Source organism: Echinops telfairi, unplaced genomic scaffold, assembly GCF_000313985.2.
Source record: "Echinops telfairi isolate 266 unplaced genomic scaffold, ASM31398v2 ScPeMD7_23;HRSCAF=83, whole genome shotgun sequence".
Lineage (NCBI taxonomy): Eukaryota > Metazoa > Chordata > Mammalia > Afrosoricida > Tenrecidae > Echinops > Echinops telfairi.
This window is the reverse complement of record NW_022103920.1, coordinates 7,619,279-7,643,658: the sequence shown is the minus strand read 5'-3', so window position 1 is coordinate 7,643,658 and position 24,380 is coordinate 7,619,279. Positions and strand designations below refer to the sequence as shown.

Sequence of the window (24,380 nt, the reverse complement as noted above, 5' to 3'; positions counted from 1 at the left end):
GACCACTTGGCCGTATCCTGGCTCTGGGCATCGTGATTGCACAATTGGCTGCTAACCAAAAGCTTGGTGTTGTGAACCCGCCAACCATGCTGAGGGGCCGATGTGACGGTCTATTTCTGTACTGCCTGGCATCTGTAGAGATGCTGTAGAGCAGCTCTGCTCTGCCCCATAGCACAGGGTTGCTGTGAGTCGGGATGGCCGCACCAGGAACGGCTTAAGGCTTCCTCTGTTTGTACCTTGTCTGCTCATCACCAACCAGGGTCTCCTTGAGAGGATGCACTTCCTTTGCTTCAGAATGCAGGTGTTGGCCATTCTCCTGGCATGTGTGGGCTGCCTATGTCTACCTAGGTGAAGTAGGTGGACATGTAGCATCAGAACATGTCTAACTCTGGCGGCAGTGGGCAGGCCATCAGCACAGAGCTGAGTCCCAGAAGGTTGGACTCCGACAGACAGGGCATTCTCCATAGGCTTCCCTGATCCACTGCTGTGGCCTCCCAGAACTCAGGAGCAGGAAACATGGGGGCAGGGCAGCTTGCTCAGCTTCTCTGTATCCCCTCAGGACAGATGGCCTTGTGGCCCTCCTGTCACCACTGCCTCTGCTACAGGGCTCCCTCCGGCCCCTAACAGCCTTCATGTTGTCACCTTGCCCGTGCTGCTTCCTTTCTCACTGCTCCCCTCCCCTTGTACTAAGTCCTTGCTTTCCTGTGTAGCTGGCTGCCTACACACAGCTCCTTCCTCCTCAGGTGCACGGTATAGCCCCTCCCATTAGGGCTAGGAACTGAGCAGTCCCCTTTGGGTAGATGACAGGTATTTGAGTAGGCGATAGTAACTTTATTTGCATTGTCTAGAGTCACTCATTGGGTAGTATATTGACAGTCCCAGCCACCTGGCCAGACAGAAAGCACCAGATCAGACTGTTGGTAGCTCACCCAGGAAATGCCAGTCAGCCTGGGCAAACAAGCACTAGGGTGGCTCCCCAGGGTTTAGAGGGGATGTCTCTGAAGTTGGTTTCCCAGGGAAGCCAGGCAGAAGACCACAAAACGAGCCGTTTCCCCATGCTGGTCATCTTCAGGGAAGCTGTGGTAAAGAGTTAACGAAGAGCCTCTGCCCCAGGCGTCTGTCCATGGCACCTGGAAGTGTCAGAGAGAGGAGCCAAGGCAGATCTTTGCTCAGTTGTCCAGGCAACTCTGGTTGACATTAAGTTGAATGAACTTTGAGGGGTGGAGGGAGGCACCTTCTCTGTGGGAGAAGTGCCCACCACTCAGTAGGTCTTCAGTTCAGAATGCATGTGCTTAGGCAGCCCCTGGAGTCTTACTGCTGACTCAGACAGGCAGTGCCTTTCGCTGGGATCCAGCCTGCCGGTTGGTGTGGCCACCTGTGAGCCCAGCCAGTGTGGGTGGAGGAGTGGGAGAGCCTGCTGCGTTGGGGATCCTGAAGAATCAGAAGCTGCTCTGGCAGGGGTTTTCAGATGCAGCTACAATGTCCACTCAAAGTCCTTGGGCCAGTCTGAGGTCCTCTCAGGGACCACAGCACCGTGTGCCTGGCCTTGATCATCCTCAGGCCCACCTGAGCAGCACCGCATGACAGCTGAAGCTTGTAAGAGGGGATTCAGGGACCTCAGGTCCCCAGCAAATCTCCAGTTCAGCTGAAACTAACCATACAAAATGTGATCTTTCACTAACTGTCACACTGTCGGGAGGACCTGACCCTGACCTTTTCTCTCTGACCAGGTACTTTAGTAATCGAGGATAAGGAGAGCCAGCCACAAATGCCTAAGCAGAGCCCTGCCGTGGAGCCAAGCCCACAGCCACCAGGTGGCTTCTCTTCAAACCAGTTATCCAAGTTCCCAACACAGATCAGCCTAGCTCAGTTACGGCTCCAGCACATGCAGCAACAGGTAATGGCTCAGAGGCAACAGGTGCACCGGAGGCCAGCACCTGTGGGTTTACCAAGCCCCAGAATGCAGGGGCCCATCCAGCAACCCTCCATCTCTCATCAGGTAAATTGGGAAGCAGGCCCGTCCTAACTTAGATAATTACAGTACAATTGTGTTCAGCAGCTCCTGCCATACCCTGCAGCCGCCGTCAGTAGTTGGTTGACATATGGGGCCTTGCTTGGACCCCCGTCCTAACCCCCTCTACAAGGCTTCACTCCCTGCTGCCTCTATAGCCGGCTGGTTTCAGTGCTCTCACACCATAGCCAGGGTGTGTTCCTTGATAGTGAGGGCCTGTCATTGGCTGGATCATCTGTGCCCTGTGTCCCTGTACCTCACAGTCCTGTTTGACTGCTTCTTTATGGCTGGGGCTAGTCTACATCCCCATGTGGGCGCACGTTGTAGTGAGCATGCTGCATTGGGAGCTTGGGCGGCAGACCCGTCAGGCTGTTAGCCATAGTCTGCATCCCTGGACCATCAAGCCCTTTTCTAAATATGAAGTGGGAAAGGTTCATACACTTTTGTTAAAGCAGTTAGCACTGTCACCTCAGATTAGGTGTCGGCTTGCTGTTTCTGCTGCATGCCACTGAGAAGATTTCAGCTCACAGTAACCCGTGTAACTGAGAAGAGCTGCCCTATGGTGCGCTCTCGCAGAGAGCCGGATCATTTTTCCCCAGCTGCCTGGGGTTCTAACTCACCAGCCCCTAAGTTGGCAGCCAAACATTTAGACGTGCCCCCTCTATGAGGCTTGTATCCTCTCACCATCCTTATTCAACCTGTGTATTGAGCAAGTGATCCTAGAAACTGGACTGTATGAGGAACAATGAGGCATCAGGCTTAGAGGAAGGCTTACTATCTTCCAGTGTGCAGTTGACACAGTGTTGCTTGATGAAAGCCTGGGGGACTTGAAGCACTCGCTGATGATTGCAGCCTTCAACATGGATTATAGCTCATTTACAAGAAAGCCAAAACCCTCACAACGTGACGAATAGGTAACATCATAGTTACTGGAGAAAGTATCGAAGTTGACAAGGGTTTTGTCTTACAGGGTTCTACAATCAGTGCTCATAAAAGCAGTAGTCAAAGATTAAAGGATGTGTTGCATTGGGTAAATCTGCTACATAAGAAAGTTTAAAGTGTTGAAAAGCAAGGATGTTACCTAGAGGACTAAGGTGTACCTGATCCAAGCCAGGATATTTTCAGTTGCCTCATAATGCATGTGAAAGTTGGACGTTGAATAAGTAAGACTGAAGAAGAATCCATGCGTTGGACTTGTGCTGGCAAAGAGTATTGAAAGTACCATGGATGCCCAAAGAACAAATACATCCTGGAAAAAGTACAGCCAGAATGCGCCTTCGAAGCACGCCTGGTGAAACGTCATCTCATGTACTTGAGGCATGTTTGCAGAGACCAATCCCTGGAGAAGGACATCACAGTAGGTGTGTTAGGCCAGTTTGACTAGAGAAACAAGTCCAGAGATATCTCTGTAAAAAAGAGCTTTATATAAAAAAGTAACGAATGGCATATCAAGAAGGCATCCCAGCCCAGTCCAACTCAAGTTCATAAGTCCGATACAAGAACATAACTCCCTCTTCAGATTCACGTAGCCACATGCAGGGACACCAAATGCAGGAAGACCGGTCGGTGGGTGTGGAGCCCTGTGGCTGCAAGGTCAGCGGAAACATGACCAGGCACCGGCAGCTCTCGGGGTCAGTGCAGAGGCCCAGCAAGCAGGAAGACGGGGGCAGCAAGAGGGGTGTTTCCCAGGGCCTTCTTGTTTGTAAGAAAATCACACCCCCATGGAGGCATCATCAGTTGTGACCTAATTGACGACTTAAATTACACCCATGTACTTTCATAGACCTTCAAGTTGACATAAAACCATGCTAACCACCACACTTGGTCAGGTACAGGAGCAGCAAAACAGAGGAGACTATCAGGAGATGGCTGGGATGAGGACGGCGCAGGAGAGGACAGTGTTTCCATCTCTTACACACCTGTACCTAACAGTAACAACAAAAACAAACTCCTACCTGTCCTCCCCACCTAGATACGTTGTTCCTCATCAGTTTACATTCACATACATCTGGAGAAAAACCTATTTGTTGAGCGTGGGGGTATGTACATCTATGCCTGTTCCCAGGAAACGTGTACAGTAGAAATCATCTGTGATCCGTCTTCCTGCCCCCTTGGAAGGACTGTGCAGAACACCTAGTCCCGTGACATTCATCTATGCTTATTTAGCAGGAGACAGTGCACCCTGTGATACAGAGTACCACACATAGGCAGCCGTAGGTGGAGCCCACTGTGTCCATACAGGCGCAGGGATGTCCCTAAACAGGATGGATGCCCTGTATTACATAACAGTTGAGAACCTCTGACCTAGAACCAAACCTATTGTCCTAGAGGAGGGCCCAGAATACTGGCGAGGGTGTCACTGCAGGTCCCTTCGCCTCCCCGTCATTTTTCCTCCTCCTCTTGTCCTTGTGTATCTTAAAGTAATTGATACCGTTTCATAGTTTCTTTAAGGCTGGGGACTAGTTCGCCATCTCATCCCTCTGGACCCTGGGAAGAGGGAGGAGAGAATAGAAGAGACTTGGTGACTGCTTGCACGTTCTTCTGCAAGACACTGTGTGCACCTGTCCACTTTATGCATTCTGTCCCTGAGAGAAATTCACCACCATTGTTTTGTTTTTTCCCATGTGGATTTTTCAAGGGTTTCTATTATCTCTATTATATATCTTTCACGTTGTAAAGGTTCTCAAGATGAATCTAAACAATTGGCTGCGATTTTCAGGCTGTACTTCTTTGCAGGGTTAGGGTTTTCTCGAACACTGTTTTTACCTACTTCACTCACCAACATTCATTGATTTAGAAACAGTACCTACACCTACTTCTCATTGGACTGTAATCTCTCCCACTCAACTGAGAGTGAACCTGGTGCCAACTAATTTATAAGGGAGAAAAAGAACCGTCTGGTGCAGGACAGGAAGGGGCAAGGAAAGAAAGGAGAAAGACAGGGCCTACCATTTGGCCATCTGCCTACACTCCTTCCAAGGTTAGGGGGTTGGGCCCAGCTTAAAAGATTCCTCATTTTGAAGATGATGACTGCCTCTTGGAGACGTTCTGATCACATATAGCCCTCGTGGTGCTGTCGACTAACTGTTGGGCTCCCAACCGCAAGGTCTCCAGTTCAAGCCCGTCAGTTGCCCTGTGGGAGACACGGGAGAGATTGTCTTCTCTTAGGATCTATACCATGAGTTCCCAGACTTATTTGGCCTATCACCCTCTTTTTCGAGGAGGATTACCTGACCCCCAACCTCCCCCGCCAGCGATTAAAATCTTTTGTACGACGGGCAAAAGTGTTGACATCTACTTTTGCAGCACTCCCTGAATCATTCCATTGACTCGGGCGATACCACCAGTTTGGGAAACACTCGTCTACAGGGTCACTGTAAGTCAGAAGCGACTCCATGGCAGTTGGCTTTACCTTGTTGCAACATGTCTGAACAGGCTCTCCTTTGAGGCACCAAAAAGGATAAGAGCTACATGAATTCTTCCAAAAGCGAAGCAACAAATCACAGTGACACTTGGGTAAAATCATCGATGCTTTTTGAAAAGCTTATGGGTAACATTTTTTAAATGGAAACATCATTTTTAAATGGATGAGGCAATATTGCAGATGAAGCCCACAATAGAAGCATGCACATCAGTTTGAGGAGAGATATAATCTTGCCCAAGCCTTAATTGAAGAGGACCAGTGATTAGCAACAGAAAGAATAGCCAGTACCATAGACGTCTCAATGGATTCTGCTGACCCAATTCTGACTGAAAAATTACAAGGTGGGCTGAAGTTCTGCTGGATGTGTGCCAAAGGAACCGTTGCATCCAGATACAGTGCAGACAAAAGCTGGGCTTTGGATGGAAATTTTAAACAAGGGGCTCCAGATCCTGAAGTGTCTTGGAAGAATGATAGCAGGAGGTGAAACATGGTGTGACCAGCACCAGTCAAAGCAAAACCAGAGGTCGCGGCCACATGTTTGGAGATGCTCGAGGCATTTGCTTGTTTATTTCCTATGAGGGTTCAAGTACAATAACATCAGTTTACTATGAGAATGTTTTGCGAAAGCTCGCCTAGCAAGAAAACATCCGGGAAAGCTCCCCCAGAGAATCTTGCTCCCCGCAAACAGACGGTGCTCTTGCTCTCATCACACAAGGGCCATCTGGAGAGTGTGCATGCAGCATTGTGAGACCCTCTTGCAGCCCTGATTTGACTTCTGAACATGGTCGAATGCCCAGGACCCTCCGTCTTTAGGGATGGACTGTGTTTGCTACAGAAAGATCATGACCTTCGTGGAGCTTATGATTAGTAATAAAGTTTTTATGTTTTAATTCCATTTCCCCATGAACAATTGGAAGTGCCCTCCTTATATCAAAATGGAAGGTCTCTTTTGCAATAAATTAAAAGAAATGGGTGGGAAGGGTGTGTGTTCAGGGCTGACATCTATGGGCAGACAATGTAGACTCAGCTGCCTGGCCCTCTGAGCCAATAATCAGCTCTGCTCTCCTTTATCAGCATTGTCGAGGGGTGGAGGTGGGATTGTTCCTTTCAGAATCTTACTTCCTTTGGGGAGACTCATCCTCTAAGCTGTAATCAGCAGCCAGCATGACTTGCCAGAGCCACCTGTGGTAATGACTTGGCACTCACTGTAGGTAGGGATTGATGGCCTGATGTGGGGCCTTTACCAGCTGTGTGCCTTCTTTCAAATTGTCAATCTCTCTTCAGTGTCCTCATAGTAAGTGAGGATAACAATGCTCACTTCCTAGGGCTCCATGAGATAATACAAGTAAAATTCTCATGTGGGGATCTAGTTGGACCGTGGGAAGACCAAAAACTCATTCAATCTTTAATATTACCTTTATCAACCAACTTTCTGATGAATGAGTTGCTGGTTCACAGTGCTGTTCAGAATCCAGCTCTTTCAGGTCCCACCTTGGTCAAGTTAGTGAGCCCATCTCTGCCCTGGAGGGACGCTCGTGTGCTGGCCTTCCTGGCATCTGGTGACCATCCCGAGTGCCAGCTTCCATCATGTTGGCCGGGAGAGAGCTGGCATTAAGGACTCCAAGGGTCCCAGAGACCAGTTTCACTTGCTTCCCAAAGGTGGCCCAGGGCCTGCCCTGGGGGTGCAGCTAGGTGACCCCCAAGGTTGAATAGAAATGCTAGGGTTTTTTCTAGGCAACCCTCCCTGAGGAGGCTGGCAGGCAGGTAGGCAGGCAGGCCTTTCCCCATGGTTCAAACTGCCAGCGAAGCTTAATCAACTTAAGCTACTGCACCATTAGAGCTCCCTTCTGAGCCTGGGACAGCGTCCTGCCCTGTCATCAGGACCTGCTTTCCCAAGCTCTTAAACACATTTTCAAAACGTGTGGGGTGTGTTATCGCTGCCCCACCCCCCTTTATGTTGTTGAGATGTAAAGAATGGTGCATTGGGAGCAGAGCTGATCTCTCCCTGTGTGTGTTTTATAAGATAGACTTCTCGATCACCTGTCTGTCAAGAAATAACAACAGTTAATCAGTAAATGGGTTTGGTCTTTTTTTTCCCCAGCAACCCCCTCCACGCTTGATCAATTTTCAGAATCACAGCCCCAAACCCAATGGACCAGTCCTTCCTCCCCATCCTCAACAACTGAGATACCCTCCGAGCCAGAGTCTCCCTCGGCCAGCAATAAAGCCAAACCCCCTTCAGATGGCTTACCTGGCTCAGCAAGCCATAAAGCAGGTATGTGTCCCCTCCTCTCCTTGGGGCCCACTCACTGGTTCTATGCCCCACTTGTGAGCGACCACTGAGCTGGCGAAGTGTCATCGGTCATCAGCGAGTCCTAGGGATTGGGCTGTGTCTGAAGTGGGTTTCAAGGAAGTGTCTCAGGAGCAAGCTGGGTCGCGCTTTCACCTGCAACCTGATGGGGTCTCGTCCAAGAGGCTTCAGAAGGCACCTGGGTGCTATTTTCTACCACCTTTTCCAGCCCTCTCGTGGTGATGGCCTTGATGTCCTCAGATAACCAGTTCCAAGGTGTTGCATTTGTCTCACAAAGGTCACCGCTGCCTCGCACCATCCCAGAGAGCACCCTCCTGTTCTGCTCACTGACACTGTTCTTCCTTTCTTGCTACCCTAGTGGCAGATCAGCAGTGGGCAAGCTGCCCCGTCAACTGCCAACAGCACGTCCTCCACCCCCTCCAGCCCCACCATCACCAGCGCAGCAGGGTACGATGGCAAGGTGTTCAGCTCCCCTGTGATTGATCTGAGTGCGCCAGTGGGAGGGCCTTATAACCTGCCTTCTCTGCCAGATGTAAGTGCACCTATTTCACTGACAGCATCCAAAGTACGGGCGTCAACGAGCCCCTGCACTCTCTGCTCAGGAATTGGAGGCTCACTGAGCCTGGTAGTGGACGGCGTGGGGGGTGGGGGGCGAGCTGAGGAAGGGGCAGGCAAGGCTATGGGACACCTTGAGGCTGGAATGGGCCCGAAAGGACCCTTGAGATAATGACATCCAAAGAGAGCGAGGCAAGCAAATGAAAACGATTTTCTTCTGGGGCATGCTGACCTGCACATGACTATCTGACTAAATTGTGTTCCCTCTCCATACCTGAGCCATGTCAGTCCGACTTTGTATAGAAGAGCTCTCCCGCAGGCAGGAAAATCTGTCTGTGGACAGATCGGCATGCACAATTAACACTTGCTTTACCTTCTCTCATTCTACGAGGTTAATGTAACAACCAAATCATTTGCCTTTTTTGTGGAAGATCTGACCTATGACCTATAAAAATGTCCAAGAGTGCTTTGCTTTCTTCTAAAAGGCACTATTTCTTCAAGTTACAGATAGCAACTCATATTTCTTTGTAGATTCAGTATTAGCTTTCTTCTCGGCATTCAGTTTCTATGCTGAGACCTGGTAGCATGCACACGCCTTACTGGCCCTCAGTGGCACCCACGAAAGTGGCCTAGTTCCATTCCTTTAGTTCAGCTTTGCGATTGACCACACATGCACACAAATGCAGGCATTCCAGAGTACACATGCTCTCTGGAAGAGTGCACGTGATGATGAGCTGAGCCCAACAAAATACAAGGATGGAAATTAACCTGGGACTAACACACAGAAGAGGAGGGACCACCGTGAGCTGGCTTCTCCTGCCCTTCTCGGCTTCAGTCCCTCCCTGAACTGTAGAATCAAGGCAGGGGTTAGAATGAGAGCTTCCAATGAGCACTTCAACAACTGCACCACCTGGCGCAGGGAGGGGGCAAGCCGTAGCACATTGCACACACACTTTGGGATCCCTGCTGAGACAGGCCTGGCCATGGCCAGAAGGAGTTGGGCTGTATTTGAATCCTGCCTGTGACATTCTGGACCGCTTGGTGTATTTAAGGCATGAAAAGATACTTCCCTCTAATGCAGTGGTTCTCAACCTTCTTAATGCCGAGACCCTTTGATACAGTTCCTCGTGTTGTGGAGGAACCATATCCCCCAACCATAAAATTATTTTCGTTGCTACTTCATAACTGTAATTTTGCTACTGTTATGAATCGGCCAACCCCTATGAAAGGGTCGTTCCACCCCCAAAGGGATCACGACCCACAGGTTGAGAACCGCTGCTCTAAAGCCTTACATTCATTAGAGATGGATCAGCACCATGGAAAGCTACAGTATCTTGGGAAGGAAGAATCTGCAGAAGTCCATTTTTGTTCTTACCAAACAACAGTATGTAGTGAGGGGAGTGTTCTGGTTGGTTGGTTGGTTGGTTGGTTGGGGGAAGGAGTCGTGGGGACAGGATTTACTACATCGCTCTTGCACCTACCCACAGCCTCGGTTCCCACAGGCCTGGGGGTTGGGTGGGGTCCCTCAGTCCTCCCTGGTGAGGCCTGCATCTCCTCAGGTTCATGGCAAATAGCCTGGGCAAGCTGTTGAGACGCGCAGGTCCTTGTGGCTGCTGCTGAGCCAGGTGTTCTGTGGGTATAAAGTATAAAACAACTAGGCTTTTTGCTTTAGGCGTGTCTGCTTTTTTGGTTATTTTCAAGCAAATCAATCATTATTTTTTAATTTGTAGAGTTTACCTTTTTATGAGAACCACTGCCCTGAACTTGGGGAGGCACTGAAAGCATGTGTTCCAGAACCACGTGTTCTACCACTTCATTTTGTTTTATTGGGGTTTAGGTAAGAAACATCATTTAAAGTGCAAACAAAGGTTTCGTTCCTGTAAAGGATGCCGTCCTCTTTCGCCACTTCCAGGCACTGCTTGAGACGGGCCCTGCGAACTCAGCGGCTCATTGGACAGGCAGCCGTCCTGCCTCCAGCCCCTGACTGAGCAGGGTGTCCTCGGACCCTGGTGGAATGAGAGCATCTCTCTGGGGTGGTTAAGGGAGAATTAAGCACCAGGAAATCTCAAACGTCTCATGTACTTACCTTAGGAGTTGGTGATAATTCAGTTTTTCCATAAGTTTAAAGGAGCTTTTCATTTGCACAATGAGATGCCCTGAAATACTTTGTTTTCTCATCAGATTGACTGTTCGAGCACCATCATGCTTGACAATATTGCGAGGAAGGACCACAGCATAGACCCTGGCCCACCCCGACCCCCTTCCAGTCGGACCGTGCAGTCACCCAACTCCTCAGTGCCCTCCCCAGGCCTGCCAGGTAGGGTGGCCCCATTGCTGCGCCTGCACCCCCCCCAGGCTGCGCTCCACTGTGTCAGTGAGCGTCCCCCTCCCTCCTCTGTGCTAGTTGGATGGCCATACTGTGTATGTGTTGGCGGGGAGGGCGGGGTGGAGTAGTGGTGGCTTCTGTGGGAGCAAAGGTTAAACTACTGCACCATTTCCATTCCCATAGGGCTGCACTCACTCACAGGAGAAAGCCACCCTGTGTCTGCCCGCTCTCTTTTTTCTCGTAAATCATTTTATTGGGGCTCGTACAACTCATCACAATCCATACATCGATTGAATCAGTCATGTTTGCAATTATGTTGCCTTCATTCTTTTCTAGACCTTTACTTTCTATTGAGCCCTTGGTATCAGCTGATACCTCCCCCATAACCCCTCGATAGATTGTACATTGTTATTATTTTAATCTCTCACACCGACCGCAGCCTCCCTTCTCCCGTTTTCTGTTGGTCTTACCCCTGTAGAGGGGGGTATGGTTATGTGTCGATCATTGCGATCGGTTCCCCCTTTCTTCCTTCCTCCCCACTCTTCCCCCTACCCTCTGGTATCACTGTTCCCACTCATGTTCTTGGAGTCTGTGTGTCATGAGCTCCAGTCTCTTTATCTATACCTGTGTATATGTTCCAGTCTAGTCTGAATTGAGAAGCAGCACTGAGATCATGGCAGTGGGGGTGAGGAAGCCTCAAGGAACCAGAGGAATATAGTGTGTTTCATTGATGCTTTACTGCACCTGGTGACTCAGCCCTTCGCTGTGGTCCCTCTGTGGGAAGATTGCTCCCTTGTCTACAGATGAGCTTTGGTCTCTACTCCAATCCCCCTTTTTCTCAACAATATGTTTTTGTTTGTTATGTGTCTGCTGTCATGCCTATTACCTGGTCCCTGTGACTCCTCATGATTGCACTGGCGGTGTACTTCTATTGGACTTGTTTCTTCACTGCTGAATGGCGGCTTGTGTAATTTCAAGCCTTTAATACCCCAGACACTATATTTTTTAGTAGCTGTCTGCCCTCTCTCGATAAGTTTCTTGCAATGTAGTCATGTCCCGAGTGTGATTGGCTGAGATTCACAAGTGCCAGACAGAACACAGGGCACTGTGCTGTGGTTGGTTTGGTTTTTAACCAATTGATTTAGCCTCAGATTGGGAGGCCATGGCTCCAAATTCAGAGTGTCACTTCTAGGGGCTGGCACCTTGTCAGCACCTGTGGGCCTGGTATTCCTTGCAGATCTCTGTGTCTTTTTGGCATTAATCTTCCTTTGGTTCTAGGAAGTGCCAGTGCAGAGACTCGGGCCCAAAAGATGCTCTTTGAGTCTTCTTTCTCTCCCTCCTCCCACCTCTCTGCCCCCCAAATCACAGGGTCTTCAACCAAAATTAGAAAAAAGAATTTCTTATATCTTCACATGAGCACAATACACTCGCAGCATTGTAAAGAAAATGATGGCCTTTAAAAACCATTGCTGACGTTCAGTCTGACTAGTAGGTCACAAGAAGAGAGAACCGAAATGGATAATCATTTCTGCTGCTCAGATTAGTAGAGACTGGAGAAGTGAGAATGCTCTGAGCAAATATAAGGAGACAGGGGTCTTCACTCAGAGGAGGCAACCCTGCCCATTCCAGCACGTCACCAAAGCTCATAGCATGAATGGGGGCCAGGCAATGGCCAAGTCCCGGTTTCCCCCACTGTCTGCCTGTCAAGTGTGGCCAGGCCCCAAACAACGCACCAGATAACTCTGGACACAGCTGTGTGAAAGAACTCAGCAAGTGTGTAAAACTGGAAGGAATTCGTTTCAAAAGTTTTTATAATTTCTACAACTAAATATATTTATTTTGCAAATTTATTTCATTAATATATAAAATTATTTATTGATTGTGGACTATTAAATGCTATTTTGTGTCTTAATTTTTAAATATTCTAAAGTGGGGCATCAACCACTTTTCTGTCAGTTTGTTGCACCGTGGTGACCTGTGTGTTGTTATGATGCCAGAAGCTGGTATTTCAAATGCCAGCAGGATCACCCAAAGTGAACCGGTTTTAGCAGAGACTCCAGAGTAAAAACAGACAACAAAGAAGGCATCTGGGAAACGTTGTCAGGTCCTGCGGGCCTAATGAGTGGCAGCAGAACATCGCCCGAGAGAGCGCAGGAAGACATCCGGCTGAGGAGGAGCTGCTTCCTCAGAGTGGTGACAGAGCAGTGGGGGGCCTGGGGATCCTTATTTGCTGAGGGAGCATGACTCAAGGCAAGAAGAAACTGTTGCAGAAACCCGCTAATGACCTGAACTTGGAATGTGTGACGTCTGCGTCTAGGAGAAGTAGATGTCCTCGGAATGCATGAAGATATCTAGGCACTGGTGAGTGGAAATGGACTAGTATTAGCCATTTGAATCTGGAAGTTCATGATTTACTGTGCTGGGGGTGACACATCAGCGTTGCATTCGTTGTCACAAAGGCCATTTCAAGATCAATCTTAGAGTACAGTGCTGCCTGTGACAGAAGTATCTCCATCTGCCTCTAGGGAAACATAATCAATCTAACGGTTATTCAAAGTTGCACACCAACCATAAAAGCTAATGATGAGGAAATTGAAGAATTCTACCAACAAGTTCAGTCTGAAATTAATCAGATGTGCAGTCAAAATGCATTGATAATTATTGGTGATTAGAATGCAAAAGTTGGAAACAAAGGAAGGAACAGCAGTTGATATACACAGCCTTGGTGATAGAAACAAAGCTGGAGATGATATGGTGGGATTTTGTAAGGCCCACAACTTCATAGTAAATAGCTTATATCAACAACACTAAAGGTGATTGTGCACATGGACTTCTCCAGGTGGACTACACTGAAATCAAATCGACTACATCTGTGAGAAAAGATGGTCAAGCACGTCAGTATCAGCAGCTGAAACCAGGCCAGGGGCTGACTGCATCAGACCATCATTTGTTCATACGTGATTTCAGGTTAAAGCTGGAGAAAATTAAACAAGGCACGAAAGCCAAAATGTGATCTTGAGTGTATCCCACCCAGTTGGCGCAGTCCTGATGAGCTGTGGGAAGACATCAAGAGCATTATTCATGAAGAAAGCAGGTCATTACAAAGACAAAGAAAAGTGGCTGTCAGAAGAGACTAAAGCAAAGGAAAGAAATGATGGCTTCGAGCTGAGCAGAAATTTTGAAAGAGCAGCTCAGCTCGAGAAAAGAAATTAAAATATTATAATAACACTGCAAAGATCTAGCGTTAGAAAACCAAACAATAAGAACATGCTCAGCATTATCTTAAACCGAATTAACTCAAGAAAAAAATTCCGGCTCTGAGTTGCAGTATTAAAGTATTCTCGACAAAACATGGAGTGATGCAGGAAACACCAGAAGATGGGAAGAATACAGTCACAATACCAAAAAGAACTTGTTGACATTCCACTATTTCAGGAGGTAGCCTTTGACCAAGAAGCAGCAGTGCTGAAGGAAGAAGTTCAAGCTACATGGAAAGCATCCACAAACAAGGATGCAGGAATTGCTACAGTAACAACTGAAATATTTCCAAAAGCTAATGAAGCTCTAGAACAGCAGTTCTCAACCTGTGGTCTCAACCCCTTTGGGGGTTAAATGACCCTTTCACAGGGGTCACAGTGACGAAGTAGCAACGAAAATAATTTTATGGTTGGGGGGGTCACCACCACATGAGGAACTGTATTAAAGGGTCACAGCATTAGGAAGGTTGAGAACCACTGCTCTAGAAGCTCTTACCCTAAGCCTATGCCAAGAATACTGTAAGATGTCTACTTGGCGAACTGACTAGAAGAGATCTTTGTTTGTGCCCATTCCAAAGAGAGGTGATCCCACAGAATGCTCAAACTGTAGGACAATATCACTGGTTACACATCCAATTAAGATTTTGCTGAAGATCATCCAACAACTGTCACACCAATCCTTGGCTCAGAGGGAAGGTGTTTTATCTATCTATCTATCTCCGGACTTTCTTGCCTCTTGAGTTTTTGCTCTGGGCTGCCTCCAAGCTTGCCCTTTCTTTCTCCATCTCTGCTCACTGAGTTGCTTATTTAATCCCTGCAATATCTCAAAAGATAGCTATCTAAAGTTCACCCTGTATGATACTGCCTTGTTAACCTAACCAGTTTGGGATTCTGACCACTCACACTCCTGCTGCCTCGGTATTGATTCTGACTTGTTGGCTCTCCTTACGGTTTCTCAGGCTGTTAGGGGAAAGACAGCCTCATCTTTCTCTCCTGAGCAGCTTACACTGCCATCTCATCATTTGCAGCCGATGATTAACCCACTGTGCCACCAAGGTTTCTTCCGCTATGGGCGTGGAAGTTAGGAGTCAACATTTTGGAAGACATAATTCAATCCATAACATTTTGACATCTCTATTTCTCGTGTCCATTGTATTCCTGCCATCACCTTTTAGGAATCTTGTCACCTTAATTTGAAGCGAGGTCTGTATAGCAGCATTGGTTCTCCCCCAACTGCTGGATGCCTGCTCCCCTCCTGGCCTGCATTCTGCCGGAGCTCCAGTTGTGAGCCTGGTTTCCAGGCAGTGGCCAGGGGCCAGCTTTCCTTCATTAATCTGAGTCAGGGTCTGCCCGGCTTTCCACATCCTTCCATTGATTGGTCCCACTTTGCGGCTTGAGCTGCTTCTCCTCAGTCCCTCCGTTTTAATTTTTCTCTGCAGCATCCATGGGTGCAGAGGTCCTCACTGGGATCATTTCTTAACCTCTCTAGCGCAGGGCGGGGCCACAGTGTTGGGAAGAAGGGTTGGTGGAGAGATGCCAGTGACCTCCAAGAATGGTAGCAGTGAGCGATGTGATAAGAGTGATAAGGCCAAGGTGGTGTTTGAATGCTATGCTAAGTGAGCATATTCTGTAGAGACTCAGTGTGTGCCTGTTAATCCATTGGATGTCTCTGTGTGGCTTCATCACCACAGGGCCTGTCACCATGACGAGTGTCCACCCCCCAATACGCTCACCTAGTGCCTCCAGTGTCGGGAGCCGAGGAAGGTAACTGACGAAACTGTTCCTGTTGGGCCACTGGGTTTGGTACTTGGTGCATCTTATATAATTCCCTTTGTTTTTAATGTGTTCGATTTAATAAATTAGTTCGGGAGCTGGATAAATAAAGTGCGAATTTACCCTTAAAGTTAGACATTCATCCTAAAAAACGGGGTCTTTGGAAGAGGCATCGGAAGCAAACTGGGCAGGTATAATGTGCTGCAGGGGATAGACGCACAGTCACAGCCACACAGCAGGACCCGAAGCAGTGATTAGTTTAAACTCATTTCATCATCTCCGGCTTTGCTAGTGGTCCAACATTGGCTGGTCAACAAAAGGAAAGAAAACATTCCATGGTTGAAATTCTTCTTTTAGTTACTGCCTTGGCTCCCACCCTTTCGTTATACATGACAAGATCTGTGAGCCCAGTTCTTAGTGGGGCAGAAGGAGCATTGGGAGGTGGAGATTGCCATTTACTCCTGGGAGATACAGTGGCCCTCTGTAAATACCCACGACCCATAAGTGACAGCTTCACATGGAATTGTGACAGCAGGCTATTGTGAGCCCAGAGTGTGTGTCTTTACAAGCAAGTGACATGGCAGAGCCCATGGACGGGGCTAGTGCTGATGTCCTCAGTCGACTGTCACGTTTGTAGCCCCCACACTGTCAGGAGTCGGTTCTATGGCAACTGGGGTTGTATTTAAATATGCTTCCAGGTGTATGATGTCACCACGTGGATAGGTGGCTCTGTCAGCTGTCGTGTACCTCGTGAGTGGTGCAATCTTGGTCTGGCACTTGCCTCGCAGTCAGTCCTCCTCTGTGACTCACAGTTGCTCTTGGCACTGCTGTGAAGCTTCCCCGTCCTTGGTCAGGACATGGTCGCTGCACTTTGTGCCACGTGTTCAGTTCTCTCTCTCCCTTCCCCCCTCTCTCCTACCCCCATCTGTCCAGCTCTGGCTCTTCTAGCAAACCAACAGGAGCTGACTCCACACACAAAGTCCCTGTGGTCATGCTGGAGCCGATCCGAATCAAACAAGAAAACAGTGGCCCCCCCGAGAACTACGACTTTCCTGTGGTGATAGTGAAACAAGAGTCCGACGAGGAGTCCAGGCCTCAAAATGTAAATCTTGACTGCACTGATGCCAATGCTGCTCCCACGGGGCTAGGGAGGCCGGGGCTTCCAAGTCACTCTAGTAGTTGAAAGAACAGTTGAGGAAATTGCTCAGCAGAGGTTACAGTGATGAGAACAGGCCTGAGAGAGTAACACTAGGTTTACAGACAGTTCTTACAAACTCACCTCGACAGCACATGTCACAATGGCATGGGAACAAAACTGCACATTTTCTTTTTTAAAAATCAATAATTTATTTTAAAATGTCATAATTATGTACTTAAAAGTGAAACTATGTATTTGCATAATTATAATTAATATATAACATTTGAGAGACTGGGTTTGATATATCGTAAGGGTTGCTTGGGTCCGTCAGTATGATGGATCTCTGCTGCACTGTCTGTCTCTACAGTCGATGTTGACTTTCTAAGAACTTTTTGGTTGCTTATATTTATCACTGAAGTAATGCTTTCATGAATGAAGCTGGTTTACTGAGATTAATACTCAATTTACGTTCTCTCATCCAGTTTATGCGTAGAATTTTGAGATTAGAAGGCTTAGAAGAAAGCCTTGGGCTTGGAGATTTGCGTATATTTGTCCCATTAAATGGATAAAAGCCGAAATGGTAGGAGGTAAATGTAAATGATTTCTGTAATTTTCACTGAGGGAATCAAAATGCATTGAAATGATGTGTATTATAAACCTAGTGTAAGGAAAACATGGACTTTTTAGTTGTTTGAAAAAGAATAAATAGTAAAAAAAAAAAAAAAGAATAAATAGTAAGATAAGTGGAAAAGATAGGAGAAAATGTCCCCTGGCTGAGCAGATTTGCTAGAGAGGCCAGAACCACAGCTGAATGGAGAGTCACCATAAATTCCAGGACTCCAGGGGAAGGAGAGTCTGAACACTCTCAGGGAAAAAACATACCTCCTGTCAGGATCAGATAGGCTAGTGGCCTGTGTCTCCATACAGCACCGGGATCCGCAAAACAGTAGGAGCAGTAGCTAACCTGAGTTCTCTGTCAGTCCGTTTGGGCCTCATCCTGATAGTCTGGGCTGCTGATAGCTGTCCTGGCATTTCTGCCTGCCATTCCAGGGCAGCAACCATTGTGTGGTGTCCGTGGCCATCAGCAGACTGATTGCCCTCTCGTGGTCTTCTGCTGTGGTGTCTTCAGTAGTTTCTCCTCTGGCGCACCATTTGGGACTCTTAATGCGGCCAGGATCCTACACGTCTGCTCCCGTGCATACTGACAGGCTCCCTCAAAGTGACCTGGTGTCCGGGAGAGAGCAGCCTGCAGCCCTGAGTTGCATGGCACTAGCAGGGCGGTAACCAACCTGTTCTCCTCTGTGGCAGACCACCTACCCCAGGAGCATCCTCACCTCACTGCTCCTCAATAGCAGCCAGGGCTCAGCTTCTGAGGAGGGCGCACCAAGGTCCGACGCGCCAGACAGCACAGGAGACCAGCCTGGCCCCCACCAGGAGAACCCCTCCAATGGGAAGGCCAAGTGGCTGGACACGGCCCAGAAGTCCCCACTCCATGGAGACCCAAGGAAAGAGGACGACCCCAATGAGGACTGGTGCGCAGTGTGTCAGAACGGAGGGGAGCTCCTGTGCTGTGAGAAGTGTCCCAAGGTGTTCCACCTCTCCTGCCACGTGCCCACCCTGGCCAATTTCCCCAGGTAAGATGCCCAGTTAGGAGCCCTCCCTCCTGCTCTCCCCACTTCTCTCCAGCAACCCGACCCTCTGACTCCCTCCCACAAAGAACAGTGTCCCCACACCTGCTGCCTGACACTCGCCATGCCCAGAGCTGAATCTTGCAGCTCGGACCCTCCAAGGACCCCAGTGGGGTGGGATGGCAGCAGAGCCACTGCATCCAGCTTTCAATTCCTGGGGTCTTTGGCTCATTTTAAAAGCCTCTATTTTCCATAATTGCCTGGAGTGTGTGGCCATGCCGCCACCCACCAGTCACCATGGCCCTGGCACTTTGGTTATGGGCTGTAGGTGTTCATTTCATATATGCCCTTCACCTCTCCGTCCTTGGACTGGAGCAGTCTCTGCTCTACTCTTTGCATGGGACTGACTCTCCCCGTTCTCACAGCAGTGATGAGATTAACATCCACGCCCAATCCCGCCGTGTGGGGGGAAGGGGGTGGGGACAAGGAGTGCTGCCTGGAACTCTGGCCTCTGTCCCCGCAGTGGAGAGTGGATCTGCACTTTCTGCAGAGACTTGTCAAAGCCGGAGGTTGACTACGACTGTGACTCTCCCAGTCCCCACTCGGACAAAAGGAAAAGCGACCTGTTTGGCCGACTGCCTCCCACAGACAAGCGGGTAAGTGCCCAGGTGGCCAGCATGGCCACTGTGCACCCAGGGGTCCCTGTCTCACACCTGGCACACATAATCTGTTTAATAAAGGCAGGTTGACTATAACTTTTTACTTTAAAAAAATACCGTACATATTGTTACAAAAGCTTCAGTTGTGGTTCCTGAACAAAGTGGAATGAATATCCTCTCTGTGGCCTGGGCCACATGAATCCGTTGTCTTTTTACTCAAGTAAATTTCTTCCTCAAATCGTGTGGACTGCTGGCAACAAGGATATGGGTGGGGGTTTCCTGGGTAGTTTCCCTTACCAGCAGCGACTAGGTGTAGACCCTGAAGCCAGGTGAGGTAGTCCCTGAGGCAAGCATGGAAGCCACTGATTCCCACCTCTCTGTCAGCCACAGACTGGGGCAGATGATTAAGTAGACCAGTCAGCACATACCTGCTTGCAGCGGGGCTGCCCAGTACCCATAGCTTGGGTGAGGGCCCTCCGGCTCCTGGCCCCTCAGCACCCGCCACCCCCAGCCCTGGACAAGCTGGTGTGCACCCTTGTGGGAGAAATGGAAATCCACTTTGGAACTTGAGATAAATTTCTTCCTGATGGTGTGTACAGGCTGCACTCCCCATCTCAAGTGTTTGCTCAGGTTCCCTGAGAGCCCACCCAGGCGAACAAGTGTCCTCTCCTGGTCTCAGTGTCCGTTCTGGTTCCCCTGAACAATAAGCTGAGGCGGCAGTTTGCCCCCCCCCCCCCTTTTTTTTGCACTTATTTTAATTTTTGTTTATTTGTTTATTTTTGCTTAGAAGTGTGAGCGGCTACTTTTATTTCTTTACTGCCATGAAATGAGTCTGGCTTTTCAGGACCCAGTGCCTCTAACTGTAAGTCTAACCTTACCTTATGCTTTCTACTTTGGGGTGACCTGTTGAGATTTGGTTTAGGAGAACCTAGTTTCTATGCCATTTTCCTATAGTTGGTTAACTGTTGGCTTCAAACCTTAAAACTTCCCACAAGATTATGGGACATTTTCATTATCTTTAGTTCCATTGCCCTGAATCTTTTGAAACCCCCATTACTGGATGTTCAATCCTAAATTGGTTCATCTTAATGAAAGTAAATTAAGCCTAATTCTCAAATAATTAAAATTAAAAATTCTCAGCCTGCTTCAGTTTTATCCATCAATGTCCATCAATTATTTCTTTTCTTGGGAGGTTTAAGCACCTCCTAAACTGTGGGGAAACTTTTCACCTGAGACGAAGGCCCAGAGTTCATCAAATGGGAGTGTGTTCGGCCCAGAGAGAAGCCAAGGCAGCTGTGGTTGGTAGTAGCAGGAAGTGCGCCCGCCCAGGAGCCTGATGCACAGAGTGCAGGGAAGGGCCTGCTGCCCAACTACTGCAGCGCTCCAGTACTCGCCCGACAGTTACCACACACAGTCTACCGCGTGGGGAATCTGAAACTTAGTTCCAGGTTAGAAAAGAAAACTCGATTTTAAATACATTCAGCTGATCACCGGCTTTGAGCAGTTGGGGTGGGGAAAAGTACTTCCAGTAGGAGACGGCTTCTTATCCCAAAGAAGACAAGAAAACCGGCCAAGGGAAGAGGCTGGTCAGGCCAGTGTTGACATTGCCCATCTGGAAACTGGCCCCAGTCTGGAGGTACCATGCCCACAGAGCAGCTCTCCTTCATGATTTCCTCTCATTACGACCTCCTACATTGGTGGAGATCATCCAGTTCAGAATTAAGAGGAGCTGGGATTCAGTGAGGTTCAGGAGCCCTCCTGCGATCATGCTATCTGTGGATCCCCACTCAGGGCAAGCCCCTGGTCCCCCCACCCACTTGCCCAGAGCTTTTTGCTTAGTGATGAGGAGGGAGAACAAGGAAAGGTCAGGAGAGGACATGGAAGGCACGTTGTTCATCAAAATTCATTGTTTAAAAAATTTTTTAAGAAGTGACAAAGCATTTGTCGAGGTGTGGGAAACTGAGTAATTTAGAAATGCTGCCAGGTAGATTCCTTTACCAAGGACAAGATCATTCAGAGATAAGCAGTGGGGGGACAGTGTGAACTGTATACCCTGAGGGTAGAATTAATTGTGTGTATGATAGCATCTTGTTTATTTTGAAAGGTGCCCGATTATTACAAAATAATTAAAAGCCCAATGGACTTGTCAACCATCAAGAAAAGGCTCCAAGAGGATTGCTCCTTGTACACGAAGCCAGATGACTTTGTCGCCGACTTTCGGTTGATCTTTCAAAACTGTGCTGAATTCAATGAGGTGAGAGGAGAGGGGCTAACACAAAGCCCAGCAGCAGCATCCAGAGCCCGCATCTCTCCGAGGGCAGTCAGATCACACTGTCTTTCCCCTCGGGTTAGAGACGTGTAGAAAGTACTGTCCCCACCCCAGCTCCCTGCTTCCCAGCAGCCATCCTGCTTCCCTGTGTCTATCTGGGAATATGATGCTGCTAAATTTAAGAGTCAGTCATCTGTCGGTTTATCTAAACCCCAACCCAGACCATCATCCTGTCGTTCTGTGTGTCCACGGTTCTGCCTGGGCCGTCTCTCTGAGCTCTCCTGGTCGGGGTCCTGCCTTCCTCCCGTCAAGTAATGCTCAGAGCTGTGGGCCCTCCAGCTCCAGGCTGTTTGTCCTTTTCTGTCGTCGGTGACAAGGAAGTTCCCCAGACCATGTGCTCACATTCATAGCCTCACCAGTTGAACGCATACCATGAGCGAGATCAAATGAATCATTCCTTGTGGACTGCACTTTTTTTCTTAACTTCATGGTTAGTGGTTTTATTGTTTTTAATTCGTATGTTCTGTCTCATCCAACAGCCTGATTCAGAAGTTGCCAATGCTGGAATAAAACTTGAAAGCTATTTTGAAGAACTTCTAAAGAACCTTTATCCCGAGAAAAGGTTTCCTAAGGTAGAATTCAGGAACGAACCAGAAGATAACAAATTTAGTGATGACTCGGACGATGACTTTGTACAGCCACGGAAGAAACGCCTGAAAAGCTTCGAGGATCGCCAGTTGCTTAAATAAGCAAGCTCCACCCCACCCCCGGCACGTGCTTTTCTGGGATTTTCACTGTTGAGGTTTCATGACCACAGGTGGTGTTGGTACTCGTGTACAGGACGTGGGTGTCCTTTATAGCCTGTTTCTTTAACCTCTCACTGGGGGCAGAAGGGGAAAGCGAGAGAAGCTTCAACAACAAAATAAAAAGACATTCTTCCCACCTCGTGGATTTCAAAAAGGCAATCCGGGGCAATAGTATTATAGGAAAGACTTGGTGTGAACTCTACGTTGAAGTGTTCATGTGGTTTGGATGTGTGCGTTAACCATTTTTAGAAAAGTAATGATGGCTGACCATCTGAGCAAGGGGGCTGTATGGAAGGGTGGGACTCTGTGAAGTAGAGTGGTTGACACGTTCTAACCCAGGTGCCATGGCGCCAGGAGAGGGTAGGTAAGATGCTCTTCAGAAGGCACCTACTAGTATATCATGTAAGACGGCAACTGTATTAAAAAAAAAAAAATCGGGAAAACTAATACTTGGTTTTTGTTTTTCTCTCTTGTGCGTAGGGATGTCTTTGTAGAGCAGGGTTTCGAGGCTGGTTTTGGTGCATTTCCAGAGCTAGACTTAGCTTCGTCGGGGAGTCGTGTCTGACTTGGCCTTCAGCAGTGTGGTGGCCCTCCTCCCCCTTGTTCCCGCCATACTCTCGTGCAGGGCTTGCCCTGAGGCGTCTCAGAGGCGCCCGTTGCTCTCTCACCTGCCTGCACTCTTTGGGGTGAGAATGTGGGGTCTGGGAGCCAGCCGTGAGGTTTGGTTGGAAGCATCTGTTCCTTGTGTTTAGGAGTTAGAATTTCCCATTGAACTTTCTGGCAGATGCTGAAATTTATTCTCCAGGTACCGACATGAAGGCCCGCTGCTAGGGTGGCTGCTGGCAGCATGTCTGGCTGCTGCTCAGTGCTTGTCCCGGAAGGAAGTCGGGGAGTGAGTAGCAGCGTTGGTGTGCCATTTGCTAATCAGGGGCGTGAACCATTTCCGTTTGTCAAGGAGACCCTTTGTAAAGCATTGATTGGAGGAGCTGGCAACGTGAGAGTGATCGGGTGTGAACACAGGTGACCCTTTGTGTCATTTGGTCTCACAAATGGGTTGCAGGGGACTAGACTGGCTCTGACCCCAGGGCTGGCATTCTGGGGTGGCTTCACTGGGGTTTCAGACTGAAAACAATGTGGAGAAAAGAGATAACTAGTGATCAACTCCCGCTTCCTACATTGACTTTACTCTTGTCTGGTGTGTACTAACGGCTGGTATCCCTGTCAGTTTTCCAATAAGCAGGATATCTCTCTGATTCCCTTCCCGAGACCGAGCAGGGCTTCATTCCTGGAAAATTTCCATTATCTTTTCATTCCCTTGTTACACCAGCTTTTTGAAGTTCCCGCATACTTGAACTAACTTTGATAGCTATGCACATCGTTGATAGACCTCCTGCCGCCGCCGCCGGTGCTGACTCAGCCTCCATGTAGGATGGAGCCAGGTTGCTCCATAGGGTTTCAAGTCTGTCCTCGGCATGGGCATGGAAGCACGTGGCCTCGTCTCGAGCAGCTCGTGAGCAGAGCTTCCGGTACTGTGCTGCCAGGGCCCCTTCTATCACTTCTAGACCTTGACTTTGCCTGTTGTACTCACTCGGCAGCCACGGAGCTTCTGCCAACTGGTCTTGTTAGAGTGCCACTGTCGGGCGTCTTGTTCACCCAGAACTGCCTCCTAGGAGTGGAGTGGACATTTGAAAAACGAGTCTGCCCCCTGGGTCTGAGCCAGAATGTCTGCCTGCACCACTGCTGCGTGCTGCGCCACACTGCTCCTCTTGAACAGTATTCTTGCTGCACGACGCCGTCTCCATCCCGTCGTCACGTCCTCGTGCTCATGCCAGGAGAGTGGGAAAGGTCCAGGACTTCTCTCAATGAGCTGCCTCTTCATCAGGGGTATGAGCTTATTATTTAATAGCAGGGTCTGAGCCTGATCTAAGCTGTCTGTGCTCTAGAAGAAGCAAACCCTCATGCTGGCCTGATCTCCAGAGCGTTCCCCCAAAGTGTGCAATTCAGGCACCCCCACTGCTTACCTCTGATCAAAAGCTTGTGAGCCCTCTTCCATTTGGGACTAAGAGTCCTGCCACTGCTGTCAGAGGTGGATGTGGGAGATTTGGAGCTGGACTGAGGGACGCTGCAGACAAGGTTGGCATGGCTCATGCCGTCACGCCACCTTTTGAAGACTGAACCGAACTTTGTGGAAATGCTCTCGAGATCCAGAGCTGGCTGGAGGGG

General features: G+C 48.8%; 1 protein-coding gene across 1 annotated transcript in view; it reads left to right on the top strand.

The window, feature by feature from the left end:
• Window positions 1–24,371, top strand: part of TRIM24 (tripartite motif containing 24) — a 110,587-nt gene extending 86,216 nt beyond the window's left edge. The window contains exons 10-20 of the mRNA XM_045288919.1: window positions 1,731–1,897; window positions 7,537–7,710; window positions 8,105–8,278; window positions 10,483–10,618; window positions 15,576–15,648; window positions 16,591–16,759; window positions 18,104–18,429; window positions 18,947–19,079; window positions 19,870–19,944; window positions 21,187–21,336; window positions 21,891–24,371. Of these exons, the coding sequence (XP_045144854.1) occupies window positions 1,731–1,897; window positions 7,537–7,710; window positions 8,105–8,278; window positions 10,483–10,618; window positions 15,576–15,648; window positions 16,591–16,759; window positions 18,104–18,429; window positions 18,947–19,079; window positions 19,870–19,944; window positions 21,187–21,336; window positions 21,891–22,100 (1,787 nt within the window). The 3' untranslated portion in view covers window positions 22,101–24,371. The remainder of the gene's footprint in view (window positions 1–1,730; window positions 1,898–7,536; window positions 7,711–8,104; window positions 8,279–10,482; window positions 10,619–15,575; window positions 15,649–16,590; window positions 16,760–18,103; window positions 18,430–18,946; window positions 19,080–19,869; window positions 19,945–21,186; window positions 21,337–21,890) is intronic.
• The last annotated feature ends 9 nt before the right edge of the window (window positions 24,372–24,380 follow it).